A 12,306-nucleotide genomic window follows, 5' to 3' on the forward strand; every position below is an offset into this window, starting at 1 on the left:
TGTTAGGTCTTCTCAAAAGCTGAAATGCGATCACTTAATTTCCTTGGAAGTTTCTCATTTGTGTTGTATCAATATGCAGGAGAACCCAGACCATCATCTAGTAATCATCAGCAACTTTTGGATGGTGAATTGATGCTAAAACATAGTTAGAACATTCAATAAAAACCTAAAAATACTTTAAATTGGTAGTATCACATAACATAACCAATGTTAATATTAATAATTCAGGTAATAATTATAAGGTAAAATATGCCAATATAACTTAACTATGGTGAACTGACCATTTAAAAATCTAAAAGTGGTTAGTAATACAAGTGCATAGATGGATGAAAAATGCTAAAACATGTCCAAGAGGCTAATAATCACAAAAAAAAGCTCTAATTTGTGTTTATTTCTATATTTCTAATTTGTGGGTACATAGCGCAACACATAATTGTAAAATAATAGCAAATATCTCTACTCCAGCTTAATTTTAAATACTGAATAACAGATGCTTTTTCACAAGTGTATTAACATGTTGAAATATTCATTTTAAAAGCTGAAAAAATAAAAACAAACTGATTGACAGTTTTAGCATATCATACCAAGACATATTTCAATGTTACTATGTGTATTTTATTCTCTTTGTCAACAGTGCGAGGCAGTTTGGCTGAGCTGCTACAACTACTTTATATGACCAGTAATTAAGGTTTGAGGCTATGAAAAACTTATTTGTAACACACACAGACAAATATATGTATGTATATATATATATATTTATATATGTGTGTGTGTATATTGCATTTATATATATATATATATATCTTTTTTTCCTTAATTTAATTTTCTTTCTAGCTTCAAAGACAGCAATCAGAGTAAAGTAATAATTGTGTTATAGAAGAAAAAAATGATGAATACTGAGGAAAAAGGTCAGGGATTTGGAGAAAAACATTTTGACGTATGGGGATGACTCCATTCAGATATTCCTTTTACAGATTTTTCTCTTAAAATGTTGACTTTCCCCCCAGGGTTTTTGACATTAAAGTTAAAATTCTGGAAAATAATCAGTCAGAAATGTAAGTAAGAAAAATTGGTTTGAAAAAACAGAGTAGACATTGACATTTTTCCACTTGAGATTTTTGAAATTCATTTACGCATTATGTTACTCACTAGTTGATCAGAGGACCACATATGGAGGTATACAGCCATTTACCCTCTCATTCACACCTTTGGATAATTTAGTTTTCAATTAACCTGGTATGTGCTTTTGCACTGTGGGTATAAGCTAGAGATTGTAGGGAGAACACACAAACTCCACATAGAAAGGCCCCACTTAGTCACAGGAATAGATTTATTGATACAAGGCTACAGTGCTAACCACTGCACCACTGTGCTGCCTGAATCCTGACTTGATACATAATTCTTCAATACATATCTTGCAAAAATATTTTTTTCCAAACCTGGCAAACCTTCTTCTGTAGACTGAAGACAGAACAGTTAATACAGAATATTTAGACAAAAAATACAATCAGTAATCACTCAAGGTGTATTCACGTCAACTCTAAAGACATCTGAATGGAATATCTACATTGGCAGAATTCCAAATGTTTTAAATGAATTGTTTTCCAACTTTCGTCATGAAATGTGACCATTTCCTCTGTATTGATGGGGCGATGGAACACAGCTAAAATAAAAAAAAAGAATAGCTCTCAAGGTGTATTCACATCAACTGTAAAGACATTTGAATGGAATATCTACATTGGCAGAATTCCAAACGTTTTAAATGCATTGTTTTCCAACTTTCGTCATGAAATGTGACCATTTCCTCTGTGTTGATGGGGCGATGGAACACAACTAAAATAAAAAAAAAAGAATAGCTTTATTGCAATTATACTTAGCGAGTTTTGACCTACAGGGAGAGCCACTTGAATGCTGTCTTTATATTTCAAGGTATCATCAAATCAATAATACACTTTACCTCTGGCAAACAATTTCACTGCTATCTGCTTCTCCAAGTTATTTAAAACAGGTGTTTTAGAATCATTAGCATATATGTTTAAACCAGCACTTGTGAAATACCCAGTGTGACAATTCAACTTTTATAAAGAGATGCTCAGAATATGAGCACATTAAGACACAGGACAAATTCAGAGAATCATTATTGTCATCAAACAGAATGACACAAGCTCCAGGATGGCGATGCCCAAGAATCTCATCGTTTGCTCAAATAGTGATTCAACATGGGAAAGTGTTTTAGATTCATACCAGAAAATAAGGGCCTTTTATTGCACCACTTCGCAACTTATTCTGTTAATGTGAATCTTCATCAGGAAAATAAAATATCTGATGCAGTTGGTTACTTTGAAATCAAATGACAGTAGTTATGTAGTTATTAACATAAAGCTAATGTCTTATATACACAGCTGTATGGTCTTAAGGAAGCTATCTAATACTGCAATTGCTGTCAATTCTTTACTTGGAAATACACATAAAATCATAAAAAAACTGTAGTACTCAGTCGTCAACGGACAGCGTTGTGGTATTTATGAAGTTGGATTAACACTTAAAACTAACAATTCAAGCAGTTTATTTTACATCTACTCCAGGTTCTATCGAAATACCATCGTCCTTCAAGCAAGCTGATTATTTATCTCCATGAACACATTAGTATGGTGTTCATACAATACAGGCTCCATTCTCAAAGGTCTGCCCCAGATACAGAGTCTTGACTTTACAAAATAACTTGGAACTTAAAAATGTCACACACCCTATATGTTTAGACTTTTTCCCAATACAAAAAGATTCTATTTCCAACAGCTACTTCAAAATTTTGAATGCAATATGTCCAATTATTGTTACTGTATGTATGGTACATCAATCATCAGGCCACCATTAATACACTGCTACCTTTGCAAATGTGGCAAGAGGTCATTAGTTGTCTTTGAAGGGAAAAAAAACATTTGCTAGTTTCATGCACTGAATAAAACCCACCAGGTCTGCACGTTGACAGGATTGATTTCGATGTTGGTAAATAAGTCTGAGATTAACAGTCATTGTCGTTACAACAGCGAGGAAGAAAAAAGCAGGAACTCAGGTGCTGCAGACAGTTGAGCAGCATGGACTTTATAGCTGAGTTAACTCACAGTGAGGAATAAGTAGCAGAAAATTTTACCAGTTACCAGCAGTTAAGGGGCTGCTCTGACTCCCATTGCTTTCCAAGATTTCAGACAAATGACTTCTGCACTTGAACAAGGATAACGTGCACCAATGCTACATGGTTACATTTTTTTTCAAGGTTAGAGGGAAGACGTCTCATACCTCCCCCATACCAACATCAACTTTGATTTCGTATAATTGGATGACATAAGGATTTACAGTGGAAAACACTTTAAGTCAATGGTTGGGATGATTGACAATATAAATTGACTATTTCTATCAAACAACAAAGTCTTAGAGAGCAAAAATAACAGGTAAAAGGTGAGGGAGAGAGGTCTGGAAAGCTTTCTTTACTCCCTTTGACTCTAACCATTTGTTTTCCACTCATATTGAGCCCTTGATGTTTATGTCTTTATGTGGGTGGAGAAGCAGGTTTAGAAATTCAGCTCCTTGTCAGTTGGGTTAGAAAAAAAAAGACAATTCATAAGGAATGAAGGGATAAAGACACTAAAAATGTATATAAATTAAAAAATAGGCAGGCTGAAGCTTTCTCTCTTGGAAGAAGGGAGACACGGGAGAAGGTTCAACCTGTGTGTGTGAAGAGAGAAGCACATTTGGTTAATTTGTTTGTTTTTACAATTGAAAAAAAAAATCAGCATCATTGTCCACGCGGGGCATATCTATGTTAAGTGGTGAACATGTATCCTCACCATCCTCTTCCGTTCCCCAGCCCTCTGCAACTCCTGCTAGCTCATAATGTTTCTTTCTCAGCTCCCCAAGGCGCTCCCGTTCCTTTTGCAAACGTGTTTCTAACTCCAGTACCAGTACCTGAGCACGCATGTGCGCACGCACGCACACACACACACGCGCACGCACGCACGCACGCACGCACACACACACACACACACACACACACACACACACACACACACACACACACACACACACACAGTATCATGCATTAAGACAACAAAGCTAGGGTTGCATTGTATAGGGAAAAATGAACAGTTTCTATGGTAATTCTCTCAGTGGATCCTGGTGATTGTTCCCATGATTGTTCCCATCTTTAATATTTTAACTATATATCCTATTCACACTTTTTACATCAGGTAAACACTACAAGAGTATGAAAGCAAGAACGAAGAGACATGCGAACAGTTTTTCCCCACAAGCTGTCAGACTCCTTAACAGCCCCCACACTACAAACCCCCTCTGACTGCTAACACTGCAGAAGAGCCACTTCACGCCTTATTTTTTAATAGTTAGTATTTATTGCCTTAGCTTGCATTTATTACTTACTTAAACTATTACAACTTATATGACAATAAAAATCTTGAATTTAAAGCAGGAGAAGAATATGGAGGACTATGGTTAGTCTTCTCTGTAACAAAGCACATATTTTTTTCATTTTTGGTTGATATAGTAGACTTGTTTAATAGGGACTAATTGTTTCACAATCACTTCGTAAAAAATCTAACACGAATAGTTACATAGTTGTTACATGTTTGAACTACTGTACTGTTGCTCACCTGGGCGTCCATTTCTTGCCTTTTGATCAGTGTGAGAGTCATGCTGGAGAAGTCCATTGTATCTTTCATGTGATAAGAGGAAAAAAAACAAATCAAATGTGCACAGTTTGAACTATGAGTTAACTGTATTTGTTAACTTTGAAAATCTTGAAACTCATGAGATGTTTGTAAGAAGAAAATTATTTAAAAAGTTGATAAACTCAAATCTGAATACTGTTGTAAGAATTGACTTGTCCTGGACATCCTAAATTTACTCCAATTTGATTGGATGGTAATTTTTTATGACAATCTGTTACAAATCATCCATTACATTTTCATCTACAGCTGTCATGTAAATATAATTTCAATAAATTGAATGTGTCACAATGTCAATGAAAAACATCCATGCAACTTTCTTTTAAGAACTGAATCAAGTTTGAGCACAAATTACAACAAAATTGCGCATCATAGTTTTCTGACATATAAACAGACAATTCTTTCGTACATCACGGTAAGGTTTTTTTTTTGAATGTATAAGGATGTGTTGTCCAGACTTGAGGCATAATCTGTACGTGAATACATCCATCAAATTCCCTTACCTTTATCTTCAATCTGGGACTTCCCAGACTTGGTGGAGGCCACAACAGCTGCAGTAGCTTCTGTGACACACCGGGATGCACGCTGAAGACGATGTTGGTTGGCACTATCTTTGTCTGCTTTTACCTAGAGAGGGAAAAATTAGAGACATCACACGTTGGACATGTTAATTTGGAAACGAAGTGCAGCAGTTGCTCAAGTATGAGCAACAACCTGTATAGTCTGTGGTGATTGTGCTTGTATAAATAGTCATTACTCGCCTTTGAAGCAGCAACCAGTTGTGCTGTGCTGGCAGCTATTTCATGTGAGCATACTATCAACTCCTCAAACTTCCCTTTGCCCTGAACAACCAGATCAGCAGCATCCCTGACAACATGATTCAGGAGATTACCATATTATGAAGACAAGGACAATTCAAAAGCCACATTTTGATAAGATATATAGTACAGTGTGCCATATCTGCTCCAGAAAAGAAATTTCACACAGCTTGGCTCAACTGACTCAACTGAAAAAGTTCAAAAATCATTTAAAAAGATTTGATTCTTATTTTCTGAAAATAGTGTAATGGGAAATTAAACACAAGAACAGCTATATTGCGAACTACACTTGGGACTAGTTTGAACCTACACAGAGAGACACGCGAATGCTGTCTTTATATTTCAAGGTGTAATAAGTAATAATATTTACCTCTGGCAAACTATTTCAAGATCAAAGTCAATGTTTTGGTTAAAGTTTTTTTTGCAGAATTTTGCTGACCGCATTCGAAGGAATCTCAAATTACTTTTTTGTACAGAGATTGTGTATGTTTACATTTTATTCCATTATTTTATCAAAATTTCTTGTAGCATTTTGTTATGTGATGGTTGTTTGAGTTAAATGTTGGGGATGTTTCTGATTTTAGTGGCTAGTTGCCAAATTTAAATCATACTGTATCTTAAAGGTTTTCGGGGGGGGGGGGTAAACAGCATATAAATAAATGAATAAATAAATGTACAGCTTCTGAAAGCAGCATTCACTCAAAAAACAACAATGAATATCTCCATACTGAATATTTGATAAAAATGTTTCTATATTTGACTGCTGTATTTCTATTCTGCAAATTCCAGTGAGAAGAACAAATCATGAAAATGACTTTGCATGTAATCTGTTTTCCCATTATGGTTTTTTACTAGCACATCAAGAGAAATTACACCTCACAATTAAACCAATATTCATGAACAGACGACAGATACAGGACCTTTACTTACACCATAACAGTGGCTCCCCAACCAACTGCTTTGGAAGCAGAAATAAGACCCTCAGTCCAGCGCGAGTTCTTGGCATAAAATTCCTTTGTTGAGGCTGCCCCCTGGCGATTAAAGGATAAAACACATGGCAGACCTAGATATAAATTTAAATGCATTCCACCAGGTAAGCTAGCTTTTGTGAAGACTATGGTAAGTTTTGAAATGGTGAGATCAAAAATATCTTGACATGAAGAGCAATAATCCCTGACATAACAACGAAAAAGAAAAATCTAAAAATTACTAATAACTGTCAGGAGATTATTAAATAGGCTTGCCATACAGAGCAGAAATAAAGAGCAAAGGAAGACTTGTAATGGAATAAAAATGTTCAGTGCTGTCATTTTGTTTGATAGCTCTCAGCACTGGAAAATTGTCAGGGAAATATCAAAAACATGTACAAATAAGGAAAAAGTGTACAAATTATTTGAATTATTCAAAGAAAAATGGCAAATTGCATTTCTGCAAATTGACATTACCACTGATTTAATGGAGCTTGTCAAAATGGTTCTGGTAGAGACACCCACTTGCTCTCTGTGTCAGAGAAAATCACTGGAGCACTTCCTGAGCTGTTGCCCGAAATCCCTGAGTGAGGGGCATTATTGGTGCTAAGGGATCAGCTAGTGATCTAACTCAACAGGAAGCAACAGCCAGCCAGGCATTCCATTTACTTTGTTAGGGCTGGAAAAAAAGGTGGAGCTGAGCAGGCAGCTTAAATTCCCAGATACCATTGCAGTTACCACACTCAAGCTGAAATTGGTCCTTGTGTCAGAATCAACAAGGTAGGGGGTACTGCTGGAATTGACTGTGCCCTTGAAAGACTGGATGGAGGAGGCATTTGAGAAGAAGAGGGTCAAGTATATGAAGCTGACAGACGAATGCCAGCCCAAAGGGTGAAGACTTGGAGCATCCCCATTGAGATTGGATCCTGAGGGTTTCCAGGCCAGTCACTCCTGTCACACCCGAGTTGGGATGCCTTGGCAACACCCGAAACACCCGATGACCCAAAGTTACATTACTGATCATGTTTCTCGGTTGCTCCAGTGGGTGTGCATTAAACCAGTGTAACTCAATAGTTTCCATATGAACTTGTTACAGCAGGATTACAATGTGATAAGATATTAAATACTGTTTGTTGTTTAAGCTACAGATAACTATTGTTCATCGTCAATATCAATTGATTCTTGTCTTTTCTTAGATATATTCAAATCCATCGGCTTGCCTATCCCATTAGTTTGTTTTCAAGTTTTCATGAAAACTCCACTTTTGTCCCCAGCAAGGAGAGACAAGAAGCACAGTAGAGTAACTCACCCTTCCACTCTCCACAATATCCCTTTGCAGATCCTTGGAACAGAGAATAAGCGCTTTGATTGCCTCCATCAGCTCTGTGCAAGAAGCCAATATCCTGCAGGGTATGACAGAGCAGTGAATTTCTTTTGTGTTACATTTAAGAAAAGAAAGAGGAAATTTACCTCTCATTGACTTCCATCTTCATTCCTGTATCAACTGCTCTTGATTTGTTGAGCATTTCCTATTGAAAATACGAGGGAAAAATAAGCAGACTTTGAAGCTACTATGATTTGAAACAGGAGGAAATTTTTCAACAGTATGTAGATAAACAAAATATACACGGTGCAATAATATACCTCTATCCTGGATGCAGCTGATTCGACAGCAGCTGAAGTGGTGGCCATTTCCTGCTCTACTAGATCTCCCAACTCTCCCTGCTGTAGCTCTAATCTTCGAGGACGCAGTTTCTGAACCCAAAATGAAAGAGAAAGAAATAGTTGGCATTACTTAAACATTGTACAGGTCTAATTTCGAATCACAAGTAAGATATTTAAAAGCTGCTGACCTCTGCAGTGATGAGAATGGCTTCAAGTGCTGCCTTCAGCTTGCTGGCGTCCCCTGGCCCAACGCTTTCCTGTGTCTTTATGCGACCAAGCAAATCCAATGTCTCAGCCCCACATGTCTTCACACTCTCTGACAGAGCTGCCCACAGGGAGTAATTGGAGATGTTTTTTTTTGGATATTTTCAAGTGCTAAAATTACAGAGGAAATATTCTTAACTGATGGGTCAGGACTAAAATATGTATTGAAGAGCAATTTTTGAAGGGAAAAAAGTAACTCACAGAAATTACAATTTAATAAGGTGCACAAAATTAGTGTTCTGCTTTTTCCAACAACAAAATTGTATTTTTAAGCTAATTAAATCAGTTTTAAATATCACATAATGCAGGTTAAAGTTCAATAAATAACACTCTGATCTCATTAAAGACAAAAACAAGTCTCCCTGCCTTTATATTATGAAGGGACTAACTTTGGCCAAAATGTCGATAACTGATATTTTTTTGTGAAATATATTTGCGTCACAAAACTATAGTTTGTAACTTTATGTCTATGTAAAATGTGGATCCTCAGGTGAGAATAATGTGAGAATCACAGACTAATCTATTATTTGGTAAAATTTCTCTGACACCAGAAACACAACAGGAGCTAAACGAATGAAGGGGAATGAAGGGTTAGTGACATTATGTTTTGGAGTAATTCGCCAAAACTTATAAAAACATAAAATTGAAAGTTTTATAGACAATTCAACCAGCTCACTTCCTGGGAGTGTGAGTGCCGGGTCCCATTATATCACGCAACATAATAAAGACACTCTTGAAAATATGTATCTTACCATCAGCCTGATCCACAGGCACCATGTGAGAGATGGCACTTCCTTGAACAATGGTGTCACCCACTAAGTGACCACACTGGGTCACAACTCGTATGAGTTCATACATGCCTGTATGACAGAGAAATAAATATATAAATGAAGAAACGCTTAAAAAGTAGCACAAAATCTAGCAGGAGTAGAGTCCCATCCATCCAACCATCATCTGCCACTTATCCTGCACTCAGAGTTGTGGGGGCACCTATCCCAGCTGACATTGGGAGAAAGGCGAGGTACACCCTGGATTGGTTGCTAGTCAATCGCAGGGCCACATATACAGACAGAGAACCACTCACTCACTCACTCACTCACTCACTCACTCACTCACTCACTCACTCACTCACTCACTCACTCACTCACTCACTCACTCACTCACTCACTCACTCACTCACTCACTCACTCACTCACTCACTCACTCACTCACTCACTCACTCACGGCAATTTTTTCCTGTTAACCTGCTGCATGTTTTTGTCCTGTGGGAGGAAACTGGAGAACCCGGTGGAAACTCAGGCAGACACGAGCAGAACACGCAAACTCCACCCAGAAAAGTGCCCTTGTTGAATTGAACCAGGCGTGCTGTGAGGCTAAAGCATGAACCACTCCACCTCCGTGCCGCATAGTGGAGTCTCTTTATATCCAAAATAAAATACAACTCTGTTTAGCATTGAACGAAGCTGAGACAGGCAGCTAACACTACAAAAAGGTAATAGTGTAGTGCAGTATTGCTCCTAACAATGACCTTTTTAAACAATTTGTTTTTATTATGTTAAGAGAGGGCTCTATGTTGCCAAGACATCTAAATAGGAGTGTGAATAGTTGCTTGTCTCTGTTTGAGGCCCTCTGATTGCCAGGCAACTGGTCAAGTGAGGACCCTGCCTCTTGCCCAATGACAGCTGGGATAGGCTCCAGACACATGCCAACCCTGAATGCAGGATAAATGTCACTGATAATGAATAAATAAAAGAGGATGATAAATTGCCCAGATGCATAATTGAGAAAGTGAATGGTTTTATGTCCATATATGTGACAATGTGATTGATTCCAGTCCAACATGTGCCCTGTCTCTGGTCCAGTTACTGCTGGGATAGGCTACAGCCCCACAACCCTATGTGCACGATAAGCAGTATAGATGATGAATGAATAAGAAAAGAATGTTAATGCTACATGCAATTCTGGAATTAGATAAAATATTAGACATTTAAACAAAAAATGTATTTCAATTTGTGATACATCACAGTTGGGACATTTAAGGGCATAAAAGTCCCTACCAGAATCAAGATAGCTATTTGTCCTCTTTAACAATTGAAATGTTTGAAATATTCCAGTACTGAATGGTGTGAATGAATGAATTAAAAAGGTTCTTCATTCCCCTCCTTGAGCTGCCAACTAATCATGGTGGAGGGGTTTGCATGTCCCAGTGATCTTAGGAGCTATGACGTTGGGGACTCTATGCCCCTGCAAGGCAAACAGGTCCCAGGTGAGTGACTACACAAAGCATGGCTCAAAAGACTATCCATGACAAGACTTTGGACCCAGTTTTCCCTTGCCTTAATGTGTGTCACTGGGGGCTTCCCCTGGAGCCAGGCCCAGGGCTCAATGGTGAGCACCTGGTGGCCGAGCCTGCACCCATGGGGTTTGGTGGGGCACAGCCCGGAGGGACACCGTGGGTCCCTCTTGCCCAGGGCTCACCACCCATTTGAGGGGCCAAAGGGGTTGGTTGCAATGTTAGCTGGACGTTGACAGGGGACCTTGGCGGTCTTACCCTCAGCTGCAGAAGCTGGGTCTTTGTCCATGGAATGTCACCTCTCTGGTGGGTAAGGAGCCCGAGCTGGTGGGCAAGGCTGAGAGATTCTGACTAGATATAGTCAGACTCACCTCAATGCACAGCATGGAGTCTGGATTCTGGAGTTGCTCCTGGTGAAAAGCGCTGGGCAGGTGTGGGCATTCTGATTGCCCCCCGACTCAGCACCTGTACATTGGTGTTCAATCCGGTGGACGAAAGGATAGCATCCCTCTGCCTTTAGGTGGGGGGACGGGTTCTAACTGTTGTTCATGACAGTTCCGTTTACCCACCTTTCTTGGGATCCCTAGAGGGGATGTTAGAGAGCGCTCCCTTGTTCTACTCGGAGACTTCAACACTTATATGGGCAATGACAGTGTGACCTGGTGTGATTGGGACAGCCCTCTAGATCTGAACCCAAGCAGTGTTTTGTTGTTGTATTTCTGTGCCCATTATGATAGCTCATAACGAACACCATGTTAAAGCATAATGGTGTCCATAAGGGCACTTGGCACCAATGCACCTTAGGGCGCATTTCTTTTATCGACCTTGTGGCCGCATTGTCAGACTTGTGACCACATGTACTGGACACTCGGATGAAGAGAGGGGTGGAGAAGTCAACCTATCAGCTCCAATGGTAGGGGAGGATGCCTGTCAGCCCTAGCAGACCCAAACGTAAAGTGAGGGTCTACTCGGAAAGTCTGGCAGAGTGCCATGTCAGAGGGAGTTTCAACTCTCACCCTCAACAGAACTACAACTGTGTCCCGAGGAAGCCAGGGGACATAGAGACAGAATGAGCCATGTTCTGTGCTTCCATTGTTGTGACTAGACTGGAGTTACGGCTGTAAGGCAGTTGGTGCCTGTCAGGGCAGCAACCCTCGAACCTGCTGGTGGACCCCAGCAGTGAGGGATGCTGTCAAACTGAAGGAGTCCTATCGGGTCTTTTTGGCCTGTGGGGCTCTGGAGGCAGCTGACAAGTGCCAGCAGGCCAAGTGGCATGCAGCTTTGGTGATTGTCGAGGCAAAAACTCAGGCGTGTGAGCAGTTCGGGGAAACCATGCCATGGAGAACGACTTCTGGTGGGCCTCGAGGAGATTCTGGTCCACCATCCTATGGCTCGCGAGGGGTAAACAGTGCTCCCTCAACACTGTATACAGTGGGAGAGGGCGCTGCTGGCCTCAGCTCAACACGTTGAAGATTGTTGGAAAGAATACTTCAGAGACCTCCTCGATCTCGTTAAAAGACAATGAGGAAGCAGAGCTGAGGGACTCTTGGGTGGGCCTG

At 39.5% G+C, this 12,306-nt stretch overlaps 1 protein-coding gene across 5 annotated transcripts in view; it reads right to left on the reverse strand.

Moving 5' to 3' along the window:
• Window positions 1–1,311: 1,311 nt before the first annotated feature.
• The window catches only part of hip1 (huntingtin interacting protein 1), a 67,101-nt gene continuing 56,106 nt past the window's right edge, over window positions 1,312–12,306 (reverse strand). For all 5 annotated transcript variants that reach the window (XM_086164702.1, XM_086164701.1, XM_086164698.1 and 2 more), the window contains 11 exons: window positions 9,207–9,314; window positions 8,379–8,515; window positions 8,170–8,280; window positions 7,996–8,054; window positions 7,835–7,928; window positions 6,488–6,588; window positions 5,501–5,606; window positions 5,243–5,366; window positions 4,665–4,726; window positions 3,846–3,963; window positions 1,312–3,723 (listed from right to left, as the gene is read on the reverse strand). In XM_086164702.1, the coding sequence (XP_086020828.1) occupies window positions 3,719–3,723; window positions 3,846–3,963; window positions 4,665–4,726; window positions 5,243–5,366; window positions 5,501–5,606; window positions 6,488–6,588; window positions 7,835–7,928; window positions 7,996–8,054; window positions 8,170–8,280; window positions 8,379–8,515; window positions 9,207–9,314 (1,025 nt within the window). In that variant the 3' untranslated portion in view covers window positions 1,312–3,718. The remainder of the gene's footprint in view (window positions 3,724–3,845; window positions 3,964–4,664; window positions 4,727–5,242; window positions 5,367–5,500; window positions 5,607–6,487; window positions 6,589–7,834; window positions 7,929–7,995; window positions 8,055–8,169; window positions 8,281–8,378; window positions 8,516–9,206; window positions 9,315–12,306) is intronic.

The sequence above is a fragment of the Fistularia commersonii genome, chromosome 18 (genome assembly GCF_037954325.1).
Source record: "Fistularia commersonii isolate RoL2024-O1a breed Wild chromosome 18, RoL_Fcom_v1.0, whole genome shotgun sequence".
In the NCBI taxonomy this organism is placed as follows: domain Eukaryota; kingdom Metazoa; phylum Chordata; class Actinopteri; order Syngnathiformes; family Fistulariidae; genus Fistularia; species Fistularia commersonii.